Source organism: Oryza glaberrima, chromosome 3 (genome assembly GCF_000147395.1).
Source record: "Oryza glaberrima chromosome 3, OglaRS2, whole genome shotgun sequence".
NCBI classification, from domain to species: Eukaryota; Viridiplantae; Streptophyta; class Magnoliopsida; order Poales; family Poaceae; genus Oryza; species Oryza glaberrima.
Genome location: NC_068328.1, coordinates 4,058,655 through 4,079,266, shown reverse-complemented (window position 1 = coordinate 4,079,266; position 20,612 = coordinate 4,058,655). Strand labels below are relative to the sequence as shown.

The 20,612-nt window shown below is 40.8% G+C and overlaps 4 protein-coding genes and 1 long non-coding RNA gene across 5 annotated transcripts; 4 read left to right on the top strand and 1 right to left on the bottom strand.

Moving 5' to 3' along the window:
* Positions 1-931: 931 nt before the first annotated feature.
* Positions 932-4,942, top strand: LOC127765367 (SAP-like protein BP-73). The gene is made up of 2 exons (XM_052290251.1): positions 932-1,092; positions 3,569-4,942. Exons 1-2 carry the CDS (start codon positions 1,071-1,073, stop codon positions 4,672-4,674), a joined length of 1,128 nt encoding a protein of 375 aa, XP_052146211.1. The 5' UTR covers positions 932-1,070; the 3' UTR covers positions 4,675-4,942.
* Positions 4,943-5,077: 135 nt separating this feature from the next.
* Positions 5,078-9,793, top strand: LOC127765371 (ATPase 3, plasma membrane-type-like). Its single transcript, XM_052290254.1, has 5 exons — positions 5,078-5,300; positions 5,389-5,459; positions 5,624-5,804; positions 5,910-6,598; positions 7,144-9,793. The coding sequence occupies exons 1-4, from the start codon at positions 5,121-5,123 to the stop codon at positions 5,943-5,945; spliced, it is 468 nt and encodes a 155-aa protein (XP_052146214.1). The 5' UTR covers positions 5,078-5,120; the 3' UTR covers positions 5,946-6,598; positions 7,144-9,793.
* A 3,909-nt stretch (positions 9,794-13,702) lies between these two features.
* Positions 13,703-15,509, top strand: LOC127765368 (ethylene-responsive transcription factor 1-like). The gene is made up of 3 exons (XM_052290252.1): positions 13,703-14,075; positions 14,185-14,960; positions 15,072-15,509. The coding sequence occupies exons 1-2, from the start codon at positions 13,811-13,813 to the stop codon at positions 14,922-14,924; spliced, it is 1,005 nt and encodes a 334-aa protein (XP_052146212.1). The 5' UTR covers positions 13,703-13,810; the 3' UTR covers positions 14,925-14,960; positions 15,072-15,509.
* Positions 15,510-16,120: 611 nt separating this feature from the next.
* LOC127768587 (uncharacterized) lies at positions 16,121-17,181 on the bottom strand. The gene is made up of 3 exons (XR_008016603.1): positions 17,117-17,181; positions 16,916-17,036; positions 16,121-16,771 (listed from the first exon to the last, which is right to left on the bottom strand). It is a non-coding gene; the product is annotated as an uncharacterized LOC127768587 (long non-coding RNA).
* Positions 17,182-18,474: 1,293 nt separating this feature from the next.
* On the top strand, positions 18,475-20,550 carry LOC127767825 (ethylene-responsive transcription factor RAP2-12-like). The gene is made up of 3 exons (XM_052293275.1): positions 18,475-18,856; positions 18,972-19,394; positions 19,855-20,550. Exons 1-3 carry the CDS (start codon positions 18,583-18,585, stop codon positions 20,136-20,138), a joined length of 981 nt encoding a protein of 326 aa, XP_052149235.1. The 5' UTR covers positions 18,475-18,582; the 3' UTR covers positions 20,139-20,550.
* The last annotated feature ends 62 nt before the right edge of the window (positions 20,551-20,612 follow it).

The following is a 20,612-nucleotide window of genomic DNA, read 5'->3' as shown; positions in this document are numbered from 1 at the left end:
AAATAAAATATCACGAGAATAGAATTTAAATGTCTAAGTTCTGGAGATGGCACCGTCCATTTTCAAAACTTTTTCATAAACATTATGCTGATCACTGTCATGTCGGTTAGCTGTACGCCTGTACTATTTGTCTATTTTCAGAGTGTTTTAATGGCTTCTAGTACTATTTTTTTTATTTTCCTCAAAAGTAGCTCATTTTATTAATTATACTTGTAACATATTTTAGTCAAACTTTACCACACAATATCCTGACTTCGCAGTTTTAGCTATATGATACTATACGATGTGATTTTCGGAAGAATACACTCCATAAAACATGTGGGCTGACATGACATGGCCTGTCCAGTGAACCATATCTAATCGGGCAGTGCCCACACTACCAGACATACATATTATTATTTAGGGTTATTTGTAAAATTTGTCCATATTTTTTTTATTTTGCAAGATGCTACTCGAAAGACAGTTCTAGTAGTATTTTTATAATTTTTTAGTGGCAGTGTTGCAATAATGATTAATGATTTAAACCAGTGGCAAATTTGTAATTGCCTTTATTATTTATTATCCACCATCTCAATCATATACTCCCTCCGTTTCTAAATATTTGACACCGTTAACTTTTTAGCACATGTTTGACTATTCGTCTTATTAAAAACTTCTGTAAAATATGTAAAACTATATGTATACATATAAGTATATTTAACAATGAATTAAATGATATGAAAAAAATTAATAATATTTAGAAACAGAGGGAGTAATAAATAAAATCATGCAATTCCGAATAATAAAATAAAATAAAAATCTACCATCCCAAAGGTGTCCTATATGTTCCGTTTGGAAAATAGAATTAAGCTATGGATACTTTCTTTTTTCAGATTTGCACCGTTTTGGAGGGGGATAGGATATGCAGATTGAGAGTGCTTGGCGAAATTACTAAATTACCCTCGCCGTTTTTGACGTATTGTTTTCGTGAGTTATCCGTTAGTTCGCCCGCCGCCGCCGCCGCCGCCGCCGATCCCCATCCATCCCGCGAGGCGCGAGCGAGCAGGGCGCCGTCGGCGCCGTCGTTCGTCATGCTGCTTCCGCCGCATCCAGGTGAGCACATCCTCCGCCACCGCCGCCTGCGCCGATTCCCATCCATCCATCGCTCGAGCGAGCGAGCGGGGTCGCCGTCGCTTGTCCTGCTGCTTCCGCCGCATCCCTTACGACGCACATCCTCTTGTCTCATCTCCCTCTCTCCACCCACGCAATTTTTTTCTCGAATTTGCGTTAACCCTAGCTTCGTTGTAGTAGAAATTTGCCTTAACCTTAATACTAATAAATGTTTGTTCCGAAAAAAGTTTGGGGTTGGGGGAGGGGGGGGGGGGGGGGTGGGGTTCAACTGAACCCCTATGTCCCATGTCAGATCCGCCACTGCTTTAATGTGTGTGGCGCATTGTCTCTTAGCTCTTTTAAGGAAAACTAACTATCGTTCTCTATGAAATCTGGCTCGCATTTTCTTTCAAAAAATCTGGCTCGCACGCACTGCTGGTGTAAATATGATGATACATTGTAAGAATGAAATATAGAGTTATTAAGTTTAGTTTCTTTAGCAAGTTATTAATGATTCATACACTGTTTATGAGTGTGCCATTTTACCCAGGTTTCCAAAGGCTGCTTGCTGGCACAGCTTGGAGAACGTATATGGTTAGAACAGTGAAAAAGGCTTTAAAACCAAATGAATTATTCTGTTTCCTGTCATTTCCTTTAAATATCACGCGATCCAAACTTCTAGCCCTAAGTGTGGTAAGAAATCACTGTAGGATGATGCATCCTCACAAGCCGTAGAGCAGCTTGGGAAAAACTGGAAATTTAAAACTGTCTTAGCTAAAGGAATTCTTGCTGTCCGCATATTACTTTCATGGTTAATTTGGTGTCAAATTACATGCTTATCAGCATTTTTAGTGCTATATGTCTGGAAGCACTATATACACAATGATAAATGAGGTAGGTAGTATAGGCTACTAGACCTCTTGTTGATGTCTAGTTCCATTTTGTCATGAATAGGAAATGCTAGTGCATCAGGATAGTGAATATTCCTCCGGGAGAGATCAGACGGTGACATCTTGAGGTAGAAGAATGATAAGTGAAATCTATTGAATAACACATGAATAGAATTTCACTCTATTAGGGTCCACTAAGCCAAGGCTAGATATGTTCTTTTCCATAGCAGCTTGAAAACACCAGCCGTTGGTTATCTGTTATGTACTATAATATATACTGCCTCTGTAATGTTGGTACCTCCATTTGTAAACATGATGGTTTGGAGATGGGTGGGGTCCCCAATAATAAAAGACTATGTGAATAACTCACCTTTTATGTGAAACTAATGGTATCAATTTCACATCACCATCTTAATAGAACTTTATATATCAGTGGTTAGAGTTAAAGAAGTATATCTGTGGAGATTCTAAATCATCAATCATTAACTCTTTGTACTTTGAAAACAGACATATGGATGTGTTTTTGTGCATTGAAAACCTGTTTGAACTTAATTAGATGATCGGTTGCTACTGTTCTTGCAAGTTTCCTTAGCCCCATTCTTCTTGATCAAGGTTTTCATCTACCTCTATCTTCCAGGATGCATTGTATTGAAAAAATGTTTCAAATCTACTTCTAGTTAGGTAGGTAGACTTCCAGCCTTTTTTTTCCTCTCTTTTTGCTATCATGTTTAAGAACTCAAAGCACAATGGAACTTGTGGCTAAAACTCACAGCCTCACTGGCAGCGTGATAGAAGGCTAACTGCTAGTGCAAGTAATGCTGAGAGCAAACATTATATGAGTGGGCATGGTATGTTTTACCAGAGTAATGCGCTTGATTAATGGGCTGAAATTGTAATGAACCTTCACATGGACATGAAACAGACCAGCTGAAATTGAATGGCTTCTTCTTCCCTAAATTGCTTTCTTGATTTCCCTATTACAGCTTCCTCTGCCCTGCATTCATCCAGATAGGATTAAATTGTTAAGGCACATAGCAGGTCTACATTAAATGGCCCATACATTTTATCCAAATCTTACCCATATGGGTCAGATGTGTATGATTGTATGCTCTGATCTGTAGCGGCTTATATTTTTCCTTTTAGTTAATTGTAACCGACAAGCTGGGCTCCACATGATATTTATATGTTTTGGTAATGCAACCTTTTCGTAAAAGAGAACTATTCGTTATTTTAACATACAAACACATCCTTTTTCATTTCATTTTTTAGAAGTTAATTACGTGTGAATGATCATAGCAGGTTATGTATGTGAACACTGCTGACTCAACATGAAACTGCCACTGATAAACAAATATAGAAAGAAGGAACTGCTTATGGCACTATGATTTTTTTAAAAATTTTATGCACTTTATGTACACTTGTTTTCGCATTATGTGAATGGGGTGAAGTGGAAAAAGAAAGTTGTGCCATGGCCATCTGTATGTCCAACTTCTATGTATCTATATATCTTGTGTACTGCGAACCCTTCAATCTGAAACATTTAGTTTTCGTCCTTATTCATTACTATGCTATTGTTTCTTGGGTTTCAGGCAGAACATTACCAGCCTATCATGGAGACAACAGATTTCTTCTTGGAGCTTGTTTCCTGAGTAAACTGCCTATGCTGCGCCCAATGAAGTTGTCTTTGGTATGCAGTGCTAATCCCAACAACCATAGGTCAAGAAGTTCGGATATCACACGCCATCAGAAGGGTGGATCAGCTCGGAGGAAAAGTAAGCCTTACCAGGAGAAAGATGACTCTGAGAATATTGATGAATTCGATACTGATATTATGTCCTCCAAAAATGGACCACCCATCTCTTTGACAAGCAATTCCCGTCCTCAAGCAACATCAGTCCCAGGGGAAAGAGAGAAGGAGATAGTAGAGTTGTTTAAAAGGGTTCAAGCACAATTGCGAGCAAGGGGGAAAGGGAAGGAGGAGAAGAAGCCTGAACAAGCAAAAGCACAGGGTGAGAGGGGCAGTGTTGACTCCCTTCTAAATCTGCTTAGGAAGCACTCAGTGGACCAACGAAGGAAGAGCGGTGATGAGAAAGAACAGAGTGTTGACCAAACAAAGAGAAGCAATGAATCTGGAAATAAACAAAATTCAAGCATCTTCATAAAGAATGACACTCAGGAAGAACAGAAAAAGCCACATCCTGCAGCCTTCAAAAGGCCAGCTTCAAATTTTAGGCGAAGATCCCCTGTTCCTAATGTAAAGTTTCAGCCTGTTACCAATGTTGATGCCGAACGAGTCATCAATAACATCAATGATGCCGTACAAGAGGCTAAGCCAACTTTGGAAAATAAGGCTGCTACAGATGAACCAGACTCGGTTTCTACATTCGAACCTAATTCTGTAATAGAACCAGAAAACCTATCTTTGGATGACCTTGATCATATTTCAGATGATGAACCTGATGCTTCTGATACTGATGAACCCAGTGGAGAATATGATGAGCCATCTTTGCAAATCCCAAGTGTTCCAATTATTGATGAATCTCATGATACGACTCTGAAATCTTCCTTAGGAGGTCCTGATTTAAGCACTTTGAAGGTCACAGAACTAAGAGAACTTGCGAAATCTCGAGGAATCAAAGGATATTCCAAGATGAAGAAGAATGACCTGGTTGAACTGCTGAGCAACATGGCTTGATCCATCAGCAGCCCTGTCAACTTGGCTCTGTTTTGTCCCTTGTTAGTCACATTGTCTTGGGCATATGCACTATCTTGCCATTCCTATCTTATCTAGATGAAGTTCTTTTAGGTAGAAAACTGTAAATGAGCAAGGTAAACAATGTTCTGTTCTGGTTTTATCGTTGCCCTTTCTGTTACCTAGCCTCTAGTTACCATTGTTTTTGCGTAAATCCTTCATCAGAATTGAACCCTGGATTGGCCATAAGACTGGCAACGATTCGACGTCATGCTGATTATGTTCTGATGTGTAGTGTTCTATTCTTATCTCTGTTGTTTCTCCTTTCTCATGGCAGCTCTTGTCTGCTGTTGCATGGTTTCTCTCGTTTACATCCATGGTTGTTACTGAACGTTTGATGCACAAGTCTTTTGTGTGTTCATGAAAAGAATAAGCAGAAGCAACCTATAATGGATTTCTTTGGTGTTCAATCGTTTACTGTCTTTGTTCAGAGCCAAGGTACTGATTGGGAGGATTTCCTGGGAATTGTCTGCCTCCCGATTATCAATTCAACAATCAGCTTCATTAAGGAAAACAATGCAGGCGATGCAGCTGCTGCACTCATGTCCCGGTTGGCGCTAAAAACAAAGGTTTTTTTTTTCTGAACAGAAATTTAAAAATTGCAAGTGAATCCATTGTGCTAGTCTGATCTTGTTGTATACATGGATTTGCTACCAGGTTCTTAGAGATGAGCAGTGGCAAGAGCTTGATGCTTCCACATTGGTACCTGGGGATATAATCAGCATCAGGTTTGGTGACATTGTCCCTGCAGATGCGTGCCTACTTGAGGGAGATCCTCTGAAAATGAATTGCCACACGCCGTTCATGCGAAAGATGTCGATCACTGGAATGTCAGACTAGTTGATCCGTGTAAATAATTTGATCACATTTTTGTTTGTCCTTCATCTTGTAGTCAGCTCTCACTGGTGAATCCCTTCCTGTCACCAAAAGAACCGGGGACCATAGTGTTCACTGGCTCAACATGCAAGCATGGTGAGATTGAAGCTGTTGTCATTGCAACTGGGATACACTCTTTCTTTGGCAAGGCAGCTCATCTAGTGGACTCCACTGAGGTTGTTGGGCATTTTCAGAAGGTGATTCATCAATCTTTAGACTGTAATAAGATTATAAGAACCTCACAAGTGGATGTGCTGTAAGCTGTTTCTAACCACTGAATTTTCTGATTCTTACCTCCATAGGCAACTTCTGTATCTACTCAATCGCCATTGGTGTGATTGTTGAGGTTATAATCATGTTCCCAATCCAGCACCGGTCATACCGAGATGGGATTACGAATTCCCTCTGTTTATGGTTCTGATCATAGCCATACTAAATGATGGTGACGATCATTTCTCTCTGAATTTTACTGTTTCTGAAGCATAAATATATAGGTTCGGCATCTGCTTTGATCAGGAACTATCATGACAATATCAAAGGATCTCGTGAAGCCATCACCAAGCCCAGATACTTGCAGCTGGAGTTGTCATCGTAACCTACCTTGCATTGGTCACCATGCTGTTCTATTTGTAACTCCTCAATAGGCTTCATGTCTGCACTTTACCAGAAGCAAATTTTCAGATGATTGCATAAAATAGATAACAAAACTAAAGTATGATGATCAGCAAGGCTGATATCAGGTAAGCATACGTTTAACTTCGTTTGAAGGGAATGAGGTGAATGGTTGCTGCTGTTCAAAGTGTTCTTCCATTGCAGCTTTGCGTTTTCTTCTCCTTATCACAAAGAATGCAAGGACTGCCCCAGAGCTTCCACCAAAACATGAACCACCATTGTCTTGACCTGGGCTGTTTGGACGGTTTGGTGGAGGGGGGAGCTGTATATGATGGAGGTGGTGGATTTCCGTCAATTCTGTACACAAGGATCATAATAGGTCAGTGTACAACTCTCATTTTTGCATGTTCATAAGCCAGGAGAACTCACTGTAGATTGTTTAACTTCTTAATTTGACTAGGAATCCAGCCAGTGAAATGATTTTTTGCAACATTCCTATATAAGGAAAGCAAAGATATGAGATGTGGTACTGCACGTGCAAATAAAATATTAATTACTTATAGGTTGATTTCTTACAGATCATCAAGGGAGAGATTAGCAAGGACATTGATATAACCAGTAAATTTATTGTTCTGCAGATATCTGAGAAGAACGAGTATGGGATCACAGGCATATCACTCTAAAAAGACATCTATGAGATAAAAATAATCCAAAAATAATCCTTTTTCTTACAATGCCTGTAATCCCATACTCGTAGATATGCCTGTAAACCCATATTCGTAGAAATATCTATTTTTATCTCATAGAAATACACACACACATACATATGTACAGCATTCATTATAAGAAACGTGATAACAAAAAAAAAAGAAAGTCACTTTTTCGAGTTGCCGAAAAAAGAACTCATACTTATTTTTTCTGTAGAGATCAGCGAGTTTCAGCTACTAGTTCCATGGAGCTCGTACTGCTCGTGCGTGTGTACTTCCTTTAGGTGGTATAACTTGCGACAGAGGTTCTTTTGCTCCTCAAGTACAGGCCCAAGTTGGGCCACAAGTTGCGTGCCCACAAGCAAAAAAAAAAAAAAATCACCTGTGAAAAGGTAATGCCAAGTGCTAACGACTTGGATTGGTCGCTGTAAACTCACGAAATGCATAGTAATATGCATTTGTGCTTTCACGTCAGTAAGATGTGATGGGTGCCTAACCTAGGCCGTGCTAATCCTATCTGTTAGTTTATCTGTTGACTTCTGTGCATCATTTTGTCCAACTTTTTTTAGAATTACACCATTTTGTCCATTTTGTGTGTGCGTGCATTGGTCTATGACGTATGGATGACCATAATGAAGTTAGTACTGTTGAAATTGTGTTCATCTAACGGATAAAATGGGGAAGAGGTTGCTGATCAGTGAGAGGATGGGGGAGCCTAACTATCTACTCCCTCCATCCCATAAAAGAACAATCTAAGATGGGGCATGATATTTCTTAGTGCAATGAGAAAACGTCACATATTATCCTATGTTGTTTTTTTGTGGACAGAGAGCATAAGAAAACTAGAGTAGGAGGCATATTCTGGAATCTTCTGCGAGAAATGTGGTTTCAGCGGTTTTTGGTGTGGTTTTACGGTATGTGCACGTTTGCGTTATTATGTAAATAATATTAAAATATTTTGTTTCCTATAAGGATAAAAATAATTTTGTAATGCGTAGGTGTTTACTTTCCAGCTCATCATATGATCAAGCATGATGTTATATAATCAAATGATATACCCTTTTTTTATGAGAAACCACACCACCATTTGGAAAACCAAGGATGAAACAAATGGTGCAATTGTGTTGATGGATTTGGGGGTCATACACACGGTGGTCGATAGATACATGTCTGCACGCGCTAATTATTTTTGGTTAAGTGAGCCAAGTATAGAATAGCCGACAGAGGCATATTTGGCTTAATTAGGCTGAGACCATGACAATTTTTTTATAGAGTTTGCTGATGATAATGTTTGTCGTTTTAGCTGCGGTAATATGGTTCTTAGTAAAGAAATGTACCGTCGATATGATGATCTTTTCAAAAGAAGTGCCCTCTTAAGCTCCCTAGACTAGTTAGTCTCCCGGCATCCATTAATTAATTTGCTAAGTCGATGATGTAGGAGAACTTTGCACCAAATTGTCTAGTTTTGAGTTTTGACTACACAAAAAATGAAGTGGCATTTTTTTTATCCCGGTTACTTTGTTTATCATTATCTCTAAGAATAATTTATTGATATATGAAAATTATTTCAGTACAATCGTTAGAAAAAATGTATTTTCCATATTATGATTTACCAATTTCAAAAAAAAAAAACTCGAAATCCATATGACAGTATTCTAGTACATGGGGTGATGAGGATGGACGCGTGCTTCATGTATCTACACGGTGCGAAAATTGCAGTAGTTGGTAGTATTTAGGTTTCCATATTTAAAAGAGTAAATAAAATATCACAAGAATAGAATTTAAATGTCTAAGTTCTGGAGATGGTACTCTCCATGTTCAAAACTTGATCATAAACATTAGGCTTCAGGGTGTCATATTGGCCCCTAAATTGTTTCCATGAAGAGCGCTGATCACTGTCATGTTGGTAAGTTGTGCTATTTATCTATTTTTACAGTGCTTTAGTGGAATCTTCTTCTAGTACTATTTTTTATTTTCCTCGGAAGCAGCTCATTTTATTAATAATATTTGCTGCTTTGCCAAGTAAGTGGAGCGTGGTGACCACGAGCCACATATTTTAAGAAGGGAGCATTGAACTTACCATTCAAGGATCGATCGCGATCGATTCCTAAAAAATAGCCATAAGTGCAGAAAAGCATTGGGAAGGAGACATGCTTAAAAAAATGTGGATGGTGGATAATAACAATGCTAATTAGCCTGTCGTCTGCTCTAATCCCTTTAGCTTTGTTGTTGATCTGTTCTCTAGCTACCTTAAACTGAATTTTTGTTGTTATTGGAGAGCTTAATTGTTAGTATTTGTGGAAGTGTGTGACATCATTGCTGAGTAATCAACTTAACCTATAGCATTTAGGATCCTTTGTGGAAGGAAATTAGTAGGCTTGCCTGAAGTGTTACCCCCTACTCCACCTTCTAGCTATCAATCATTAGTTTGTTTTACTAGTAACCACGCACTCCATATCACTTGGTTTTTCTCTCCAAGTTAAACTTTATTTACTACAACACCTAACCAGTTTTTATTAAATGTGTATTAAGAATATTTGTCATTATATTTATTTTCGGTTAGAAATACCGCTACATCTTTATCCTCCCAATTAATATGAACAGAAGTAGTTGTCGGTACCTGATAAACCTAATTAAAGATAACATGTATAGCATTAGCTTGTTTAGGTTTACCGGATTATTATTTTCATCGTTTATTTATTGGCTTGTCAGGCTAAAGTAAATTTAAAATTATAACTTAATCTTAGAGATGATTATTTTTGGGTCATTTTTCATGTTAGCCTATTTATTAGCCCTTTGTTTTTAGACTGCCAATAATAACACCGATATAAATATTTTTACTTATAAATTATTTTTCGATGTTTAATGAAACTTACCAGAGCAGTACTCTTTAATTAACTACCTGCCTTTCTTTTTACAAGATCAACTAAAAATTTTCTCCGCGTAAATCTAAAGCTCAGTGCTGAATCTACAGTGCCATGATCACGCAGAATTGGTGCGGGATAACTTCGTGGGGATTCGCATGCAAGGTGATAATTAGTTAAGACAAAAAAACCAGAAAGCAAAGTTTTAGTGGCACACCTAGGGTGTATTTAGTTCACGCTAAAATTAAAAGTTTCTTAACTTTATATGTGTAGAAAAATTTTAATGTGATAAAAAAATTAAAAATTTAAAGAAAAAGTTTAGAACTAAAAACGACCTCAACAAAGGCTAACCTTATCTCGCGCGAAGACGCAATTAGGCGTCCTTTTTAGAGTTGATTAATTTTTGGGGGGCCAAGCCGAGCGGAGTGGACCGTGACGAGGACGGAGGATGCATGTGTCCGCCACAAGCCAGGGAGAGGAAGAGAAGAGACGCCGCGACACGACACTTGCCTAGTTCTCGTCGTCTACGCATGCGGCGCTCGTAAAAGTTGGGCGTTCTCCCCGAGTACTGGCATTATATATCAGCAGTAATTTTTAGGTATAAATTGTTTTAAAATGTCGGATAAATTAATTTGTATTCATATATCTTTACATTCTTTAACGTATGCTAAAAAGAATTTAAAAAAAAAGACAAGCAAAAATATATTTATGTGTGTGTAATATCTGTGAGTAGCGGGATTTGAACCATGATGGATAGTCATGCGAGCACAACTCTACCACCTCACTATTAGTGTTTTCTCGGAACTTTTCTTTATACGGTGTCATTCCGAGGTTCTTGCCTTCGGTTACTTCGGATGTCAAGGATCCTCGGATTTGGCCACACGGCACCTGTAGTTCTAGCTAGAGTTGAAAAAAAAAAGAGAGATCGAGAGAAGAGCACAGTAGGAGTAGGGTATAAACGGCTCGAACCTATATAAACTGCTTGCCTCCCGCTATGTTAAGCATCCAGGACATAGATAATATGATTTATCTAATTAACTACCAGATATTTTCAACGCTGGAATTCCTAAGAATTTCCGAACTACTATAGGTATATAGATTTGATCACTATATCGTTTAGATCTTTCAATTATGATGAACAAGATTTACATGTGTTTATATTTTCATGTAATTTGCTTGTTTAGATTTTTGTTAGTCTTTTTTAACAAAATATGAGCGCTCAAACTAAAATTACGTGAAATCAAAATTGCCAAGTACTATATGTAAAACGAAGGGAGTACCAAGTGAATGCTTCCTCTAACACAGGGACCCCACGATACTACGATAAATTCCCAACCTCATCGCTACAATCAAATAAGTACTCGCTCCGTTTCATATTATCGTTCCACTTTTTTTATAGTTAAATTTTATTGTGTTTAACCAAGTTATAGAACAATTTATCAACACTTAAATATCAAATCAGTTTCATTAAATATAGCATTGAATATATTTTGATAATATGTTTGTTTTATGTTAAAAATACCTCTATATTTTTCTATAAATTTGATCAAATCTAAAGAAATTTAACTGGTATATATAAAAGCCAAACGACTTATAATATGAAACGGGGGAGTAGAACTTTCTCTTGTGTGGAATGATCTTTTTTTTTCAAGTCAATAGATCACACTTTTAGAACACCATGTTGGTCACCATTCACGGCTGCAGGCAGGGCATGCATTGCATGGACCAGCAAAATAATATCTTCCCACTTGGGTTGAATCAGTGCAGTGTATGCATATGCATGCATGAGTCTACAAATATCTTGCCACTTGGACAGAAGATTAGTTCGTGTAGGCCACGCATCTATCCATCCGTAGTTAATTATCATGTTTGAGCTGGCCTCTTGAGTGTGCCGATATAGATCTCTGGTCTATGTGAATCTAATGAGAGGTTGAGAAAGAGAGTAGGTTTGAAGGAAGGGAGCTCTGCTCCTATGATTATCCATTCAAGTGCTTGGTGTGAAAGAGGTGCTTTTCTATGAGCTGATCACTTCACTGTAACTCAATTGGGGAATAAGATGGCATTGTATTAAAAAATAAATCAAGACATATTTCTTTGCCTCAGCGGCGAAGCCAGGATTTAGACATGAGAAGGGACTACTCCATCCGTCTCAAAACAAAAACCTAGAACTGAATAATATACATAATAATACAACGAATCTGGCGAATCTGGACACATTATAGTACTATATAGGTTTTTTATGGAACGGAGGAGACCTAATACACCATTATTTAGGTTAATTAATTAATTAGTTAGATAACTATGTCAAAAAAATTTGTTGGAGGGGACAGACCACTCCGCAATTGTTTGCCTGTTAGTATATTACTAGAGGAGGTAAAAAAAAAAGTCATCATACTATTTGTTATGAAGGTTTAATGTCACCATTGTAATTTTTATTTTAAATTCTAGCTCGTCCAGAATTGCATTATAAAAAACCACCAGTTTATCTTTGTATCAAATAAAACAAAATGTCATATGCGCTCGAGAGGAGAAAGGGTGATACTGTGAGAGGAGTATGTAGTGCAGGTGCATTTGGTGTGTGTTGGGCTGATGAGTTGGCCGAGTGGGGGCATCATATTTTGTTTAGTGGAAGCTCATCTTTGAAGAGTGGATCTGAGCTAATTATGAGGAATAAATATATAGGTGACCTAATTAAAGGCACTAACATAAAATCAGAGAGAATATTTTATACGCTATCAAGTTTATGACATTGAATTCGTCTCTCTCTCCCTTTATACAATAACCTACCAGATTAGGCATACAATATGTATGAGCGGCACTTACTTGACAACAGTCATATATTATCGAGCAAAACTTCGAAGTTGTGGGCATAAAAAGAACATAGGCGAAATCAGAACATATTACACAATCAGAGCAAACTTGACACTACATAATTAATCTATATCTTTTATATAGTTACAGCCACTAAGCATCAAATGATCAACATGCAAGTACAATAATATAGTACATATTATAACTTAAAATACAACTATACTACATCATTTACAAATTACTAAAATTTAAACTCGATATATAAGCCTGGTAAATCATCATACTTATTATATCATTTTCACAATATTTGAACCAAAACTCATCAATCATTCTACAATATTTAAGATGTATTTATTTGTATATCATGCAGCAAAATGCGGGATGTCATCTAGCTTTTTAAAAAGTTGACACCTTGATGCTCCAAGGACATATATGTGCCATTGAAGGAGTAAATTAGCGTAGCTACGTTGTCCACCCGCACTTTTTTCCATTTTAGTAACAAACTTTCAACTCAAACCATACAAGTGTTTTTCAAGAAACCAAATCATACGAATTATAACTTAAAATCATATTACCAAACTCCTAACTATGGCCTCAAAACATCCATCAAGAATTACACAATTCTAAACTAAAACTCCAAAAACTTTTATCAGAAAATATGCGCCGAAAACACAGCTGCGCTAAATAGCAATTTCGGATAAATAGGTGGTGTTTGAATCTCCTGAAGATGAAGATAAAGACAAAGATTAAGTGTTTTACGTAAAACGAGATGGTAATAACATGTGATTAATTGAGTTTTAATCATTACAAACTTGAAAAATGGATTAATCTGATATTTTAGACAACTTTCATATAGAAAGTTTTCGCACGAAACGCACCGTTTAGCAGTTTAAAAAGCGTGTCACTTTTATCCAAAAGTTTATCCAACTTTTATAGGAGATTCAAACAGAGGCGAGACATGACGTGGCACATTAGCTTGGGGGCATCTGTGCGCGACATCTGGCATGCCAGTACGTCATCCGCCAACTCATCCAAATTTGTGTTTATAAATGTACTACACACATATATATATATATATATATATATATATATATATTTCCCTCCCTCGGTTACAAGAACAAAGGCATTCGCAACACACTTGAAGAAAAAAAACACGACGAACACGTTAAAAAAAGGTCGAAGAGAAGTGGGAGACCCAAACCGCGAACAATGTGTGGAGGCGCCATCCTCGCCGAGTTCATCCCGGCGCCGTCGCGCGCCGCGGCGGCGACCAAGCGGGTGACCGCCAGCCACCTGTGGCCGGCCGGCTCCAAGAACGCCGGCGGCGGCAAGAGCAAGAGCAAGAGGCAGCAGAGGAGCTTCGCCGACGTCGACGACTTCGAGGCCGCCTTCGAGCAGTTCGACGACGACTCCGACTTCGACGACGCGGAGGAAGAAGACGAAGGACACTTCGTGTTCGCGTCCAAATCTCGTGGTAATGTTCGTCGCGTGCGATCTCGTCTAGGTGTTCGATCGTGATGGCGATGAGTTCTTGGCTTGATCTCACCGAGGAAGATTGGTTTGGTTTGGTTTTGTTCGTGCAGTCGTCGCCGGGCACGACGGGCGCGCGGCGGCGAGGGCGGCGAGCAAGAAGAAGCGGGGGCGGCACTTCCGAGGCATCCGGCAGCGGCCATGGGGGAAGTGGGCGGCGGAGATCCGCGACCCGCACAAGGGCACGCGCGTCTGGCTCGGCACGTTCAACACCCCGGAGGAGGCCGCACGCGCCTACGACGTCGAGGCGCGCCGCCTCCGCGGCAGCAAGGCCAAGGTCAACTTCCCCGCCACGCCCGCCATCGCGCGCCCACGCCGCGGCAACACGAGAGCCACCGCCGTGCCACCGCCGGCGACAGCACCCGCCGCCGCCCCGCCGCGCGGACTGAAGCGGGAATTCTCGCCGCCTGCTGAGACCGCGCTACCTTTCTTCACCAACGGCTTCGTCGACCTGACGACCGCCGCGGCGCCGCCACCGGCCATGATGATGACGAGCTCCTTCACCGACAGCGTCGCCACGTCGGAGTCCGGCGGGAGCCCCGCCAAGAAGGCGAGGTCCGACGACGTCGACTCGTCCGAGGGCAGCGTCGGCGGCGGCAGCGACACGCTGGGTTTCACCGACGAGCTGGAGTTCGACCCGTTCATGCTGTTCCAGCTCCCCTACTCCGACGGCTACGAGTCCATCGACAGCCTCTTCGCCGCCGGCGACGCCAACAGCGCGAACACCGACATGAACGCCGGCGTCAACCTGTGGAGCTTCGACGACTTCCCAATCGACGGCGCCCTTTTCTGATGTACTCCTCCATTGATGCAGTTTGTGCACTCAATTGTAAGCATCTGAATTCACTTCCATTTTAATGGATTCAGTTAAAAACTTAAAATCCATCTGTTCATCAGGATTATATATCTTGATCAGATACCATGCCATTTCTTGGTTCAGGTTAATCACGTCGTCGTTGATGAATGTTTAACCGGAGGATGATGGGGTGCAGCTGATATCATGGCTTGCTTGATTACCGAATTATATTGCGGTGTTTGTGTTTGTCAATTAGATTCTGAATCTGTACTACTGCCGATCTTATGATCAAAACTATATATTAAGTTTATGTACTCTTAATTTGTGGGCTACTTTTACGGGGTCTTCGTACTGCTGGTCAAATAGTCCTATGAAATCGATCATGTCGGCAATATCGTCGTCAATTATCGTGGTCGTGGTTGTTAATGATGTCAAATAAGTTTATGAAAACCTGGTCCTCTTTGGTGTTTATGTACCACTGATCGATCCATCATTTGATCTCTGTCATGTTGAGATGGATCGTGTAAGAATATCATAATTTGCTGGATTCAGTCCAGTCGTAATGTATTTTGGTTTGTACAACTGCAATTTTGCTTTGTTTGGATTATAACTGCTGAAAAAATAGAGGAGGGAGAGAAAGACAGGTTTTTTTTATCGTCTGAATTTCTCATTTGCCAAACAGCAATCAGGTAGATGATCAGAAAACCATTGTTCAGTATTCCTTTTTTTCTGAAAACCCGTACGGTTTTCCTATCTGCTGGCAATCCTGTTTGCCACAACACTTGATCAGTTCATATCATGTTTTATGTTGCAGCTTGCAAAATTTTTTCAAAAAAAAATCTGTCATGTTTTATGTTGCAGCTTGCAAAAATTTAAAAAAAAATAAATCTGTCTTTTTCAGCAAGTTTTTTTATTCAGGAACAGTACCGCTACTACAGGGATGTGAAAACCAACGCGCGAAACGGTGGGCGCCTTATGAAACCGTGGTTTTGCGATTTGATGAGTGATATTTTAGTCGGCAATTTGCGCAAATTGCTCTTATCTTTCTTACCTAGATGAGGCCATGACAGCGACTTTGCTCAACTAAATTCCAAATTAAGTTGGGGTTGCAGGATTCTCAAACAAATATAAAAGTTTAGGTGCGCACACGCAGCAAGCAAAGGCAAATTACCTAATGAGGATGAGCAGAGAACTTGGCAAGGTCTGCAGGGACTAGCGTTGTTTAAATGCAAGTTGAGTGTGCCATGGCATTATACACCAGGACCATTACATGCTATACCTAATCTCATCTCCTTCAGAAAAAAAAAAAACTACTAGTTGCACACTTGCATGATTGCATCTATTATACTATGCATATAGTCGTAGATAGCTCGGGAAGATAGCCCAATTCGGTGGTCCATGATTCTTCGGATCTACCATTCATTGTTCATTTGTTCTTGATATAAAGTTGCGTTGAGTTTCAAATGGCTACTTGAACCTGTTCCACTATCTGAATAATTTTCCCTGCAGATCCTAAGAAAAAAAAATAGAATCTTCCATTCTCTTGATGATAATTGTTTTCATGGCTTGGAGGGTTTGCACAAGCTTTTCTTATCCTGGCATAGAACTTTCAGGATCAATAGAAGAAACTGAATAATTAGTACCATCATAACCAGCTCCTAACTTCTTTTACTTGGAGAACTACCAGTTGGCCATGCTTATGGTTGTGGAATTGCAAATAGCCCTAAAAATTTTCCTCTAGCCATTTTGTGGAATTCGGATTTTGGTTCTGAATTCCATCAAACAGATAGAACTCCTCCAATTACCTTCATTTCCATCGAAAAAGACCGGTAGAACGTGACCAACTGCCTATTCACAACACACAAACATTGTGCAAGAATTTGTTAGTACTGAGTGCTCCGTTAACAAAACTTCACCAAAAGCAAAAGAAGAGTATAGATGAACACTCATATATGCTTCCTTTCAAAAACAAAACAGAAATCACTCACATATGAAAACATAGATCACCGATCTCTGCTGAACCAATGCGCCCTGATGGAAACAACAGCCTTCAGAGTTCAGAGTTCAGATTTCAGTTCAGACACCCACATTGGACATCATAGTATGCATCTGAAAAAGGAGAGAAAACATGAAATGGATCATCAACTTGGGATGCTATAAGTAGCAAAGAAATGACATGGTGGGGTTACACTGTTACGCTTGATGGCATGAAATCTAAGGGTTTCTAACCCTTTCTGCAAATGAGGACAAACGGCTGGTCTTATACTAGTGTTACTCATGGTTTGATGCTTCCAAATTCTGAACTTTATGCAAGTCTGTGGGAGTATAACCAACCCTGGGTAAACACTAAAGACAGGCTGTGGGCTGAAAGAAGAGCCCATGGTATTCTTTCCTACTGTTTTGTGCTATACTAAAGTATACTCTTTTCATGACAGCATCTACACCGGTTCACATTAGCTCCAACCTATTCTAACAAGATTTTGACAGTATCATTTGGAGGGTATATTCAGAAAACCTTTCTTTGTGCACGTGGATATGATTTTGAGTTTTGTCATAATGCTCACATGCCAGAGAGAGAGAGAGAGAGAGATTAAGACATCACTGTGTGTTTTGCCATTGGACATTGGACAGTGTTTGGGCTAGCTCCACATGTTAGTGACTAGACTAAGAGCATTAAGATTTACAATTGTTGTATATTCATTCATATCATCAAATGCTCCTTGAATAGGACTCCTTTGGATTAAAGGCACTTCAAAGGAAATTTGGAGGATTTTATTTCTTCGGAAAATTTCCGTATACTAGCTCATTTAGAACAAAGGGATGCCATTGGTCCATCTCTCATAAACACATAATAAGATCCATGCTGCAACTGGCTATAAATCTATACTCTAGTATGGTTTTCTTCTCTCTCTTTTCACATGCGCTTGTAGTTACTCCCCCCGTCCCATTTTAAGTGCAGTAGAACAGTGTGGGTTTCTGTATCTAACGTTTGATTGTCCATCTTATTTTAAAAAATTAAATAAAATAAGTCACAAATAAAGTATCATTCATGTTTTATCATATAATAATAATAAAATTATTGTTTATAAAAATATTTCAAATAAAACGGATGATAAAACGTTGCGCACAGAAACCCATAATTACATTTAAAATGGGACAGATGGAATAGTTTATAGCATGCTATTGTATTTGTTGAACCCTTAATCCCAGAAAATCTCCACATCTACTGAACCTTATGGGTGTGTTTGGCAAATGAGTTATGAGAGGTGTGATTGTTAAAGGGAAATGGATGAATGGCTAGAATTAAATGAGGTGAGAAGAATGGATGCTAGTGTACAATATTACCCTATCCTTTTTTTTCCAAATAAAGTCTATGTCCTTATCCCGTAAAGTTCACAACATCGAATATCCAATCAATTTAACCTGCAACCAACTTTTGCCACAATTTTTTTAAGGAGACGAATTGACAACGAGGCAGCCCACAGACTTCGGCGCCCACAAGATCGGGAGATAGCGGCCCACGGAGACTACACAGCCCATCCCCACATCAGCCAGCGACGGCGATGCCGACGACGACGACTTTTCCTCTATTTACCACTCTCCCGCGTCGCGCCATAGCGACGTCTCTCCCGGAGAAAGAAGAGCGCGCCGCGCCATGTGCGGCGGTGCGATCCTCGCCGATTTCACCCCGGCGAGGGTGCCCCGGCGGCTGACCGCCGCCGAGCTCCTGCCGGTGACCCCGACTCCCCCCGCCGCCGAGAGGAGAACCACCCGGAAGCGCAAGTCCGACGTCGACTTCGAGGCGGAGTTCGAGCTTTTCGAGGACGACGACGACGACGATGAGTTCGAGCTTTCCGACGATGGCGACGAGAGTTTGGCCGTGTCATGTGTGTCGTCCCCCAAGTCGAAGGCAGTACCTTCGTTTTCTTGTACGATGAGATGGAGAAATCTTGCCTGCTTTCTTGAAGGATTTTCACCTGACGACAACCTGAACTTTACACGATTTCTTCTCCTGCTGTTGATTTCATCGATCGCCGGCGGCAGTTTCGTCGGATGTCTCCTCGAGCTCCAGGCCGCGGCGGCGCGTGGCGGCGGCGGCGGCCGGTCGTCGGAAGGCGAGCAAGAAGAGCAAGTACAGGGGCGTCCGGCGCCGGCCGTCGGGGAGGTTCGCGGCGGAGATCAGGGACCCCAAGAAGGGGCGGCGCGTGTGGCTCGGCACGTACGGCAGCGCCGAGGAGGCCGCCATGGCCTACGACCGCGAGGCCCGCCGCATCCGCGGCAAGGGCGCGAGGCTCAACTTCCCCCGCGACGGCGATGGCTCCCCTCGCCGGAGTAACGACCGGCCCTGCTGGACCATCGACCTCAACCTCCCCGCGGCGGCCGTCTCCGGTGACGACGACGACGCCATGACCGTCGACGCCGCAGACGCAGACGCAGGCAGTGCTGGCCGTGCAGCAGCCTATGCAGGTACTACCACCTCGTAGGCGGGAAACTATTTCGATCCCTCGAGAGGATATCTCAAGATGTATTAATATGTGATATATCACTTTATAAATATGTAAGTTTAAAATTAACTTCTACATCTCAAAACGAAATAAAACAATTTAATTGTGAATATACGTTAACTAGTTATAGTTTAATTTATTTTTTTTCGTTGCGAGATGTAGAAGTTGAATTTGAATTTGCATTTGTGCTGGCGGAGAAACTTGGCTCGTAGGCTCGTAGCATGGAGCATTGCCCTGTTCGCATCATATCATACGGTTGAGCTCGATTTTTGCGAAAGAAAGAAAGGATTCCAATATTCTCACTGATGAATGATGATCAAGGTTGATAAAATGCGCGAACTCGATCAAACCAAACCAACAAATTTCGAAGAATCAAGTAGATTTACTAATGTATTGGCGTTGTTGGCTTGTTGCCGTCGCAGATCAAGAAGCATTGAGCGCGGCAAAGTGCAAGATCAAGCAGTGTCCTCGCGACGAACAGATGGCGAGCGCCACACCTGAGCTCATGGAGGAGGACGCGAGCAGCAGCAGAAACATGGTGCCCCTGTCCATGGCGCTGCAGCTGCAGTATGCGGCGATGATCGCCGAATGCGACCGCGAGATGGAGGAGATCGCCGCCGTGGAGAGGGACCTCGAGAGGCGCAGGAGGCAGGTATTCGAGCGCAGAGGCCACCTTGTCAGGCAGGCCTCTCTTCTGCTCGACTGACGATCTTGCTGAACTGAACTCTGAATGTTTGAGCTTGTCTGAAGTCTGAACTCTGCACTATGCCATATGGTGTTTCACCTTCACTGTGAGGCTGACATGCGGGCCAGACGTCCGTTTGCCTTGCTTGCTTTTGAGCTGCAACTGGGCGTTGTGCTGCAAGCCTGCAAAGTGCCTGTGTAAAGTTTGTGGGATTGTGTGTGTGGGTCTTGTATCCTTGTGACTTTGCAAGCTTTAATTTTGTGAGGAACAATAGTATTTTAGCTTGGTGTGTAAAATATAGAAATAAATAATAGTAGCAACTAAATTTGGTTTTCAGCTCTTCATCAGATGGTTTGTCATGGGAACAAAATTTCAAACATGAGCAAATTAAGGTCATGTTATTATCAATTGTGATAAATTTAATAATTACGTACTACCTCCGTTTCAGGTTATAATGCTTTCTAACATTGCCTACATTTATATACTCCCTCCGTC

Excerpts from the sequence above, each read along its gene's own strand:
- LOC127767825 (XM_052293275.1), top strand. The coding sequence starts at position 18,583 with ATGTGCGGCGGTGCGATCCTCGCCGATTTCACCCCGGCGAGGGTGCCC. Across the intron at positions 18,857-18,971 it reads GGCAGTACCTTCGTTTTCTT|TTTCGTCGGATGTCTCCTCG; the intron begins GTACGATGAGAT and ends CGCCGGCGGCAG. Across the intron at positions 19,395-19,854 it reads CCGTGCAGCAGCCTATGCAG|ATCAAGAAGCATTGAGCGCG; the intron begins GTACTACCACCT and ends TTGCCGTCGCAG.
- LOC127765368 (XM_052290252.1), top strand. The coding sequence starts at position 13,811 with ATGTGTGGAGGCGCCATCCTCGCCGAGTTCATCCCGGCGCCGTCGCGC. Across the intron at positions 14,076-14,184 it reads GTTCGCGTCCAAATCTCGTG|TCGTCGCCGGGCACGACGGG; the intron begins GTAATGTTCGTC and ends TTGTTCGTGCAG.
- LOC127765367 (XM_052290251.1), top strand. The coding sequence starts at position 1,071 with ATGCTGCTTCCGCCGCATCCAG. Across the intron at positions 1,093-3,568 it reads GCTGCTTCCGCCGCATCCAG|GCAGAACATTACCAGCCTAT; the intron begins GTGAGCACATCC and ends CTTGGGTTTCAG.
- LOC127765371 (XM_052290254.1), top strand. The coding sequence starts at position 5,121 with ATGGATTTCTTTGGTGTTCAATCGTTTACTGTCTTTGTTCAGAGCCAA. Across the intron at positions 5,301-5,388 it reads GGTTGGCGCTAAAAACAAAG|GTTCTTAGAGATGAGCAGTG; the intron begins GTTTTTTTTTTC and ends ATTTGCTACCAG. Across the intron at positions 5,460-5,623 it reads GGGGATATAATCAGCATCAG|TCAGCTCTCACTGGTGAATC; the intron begins GTTTGGTGACAT and ends TTCATCTTGTAG.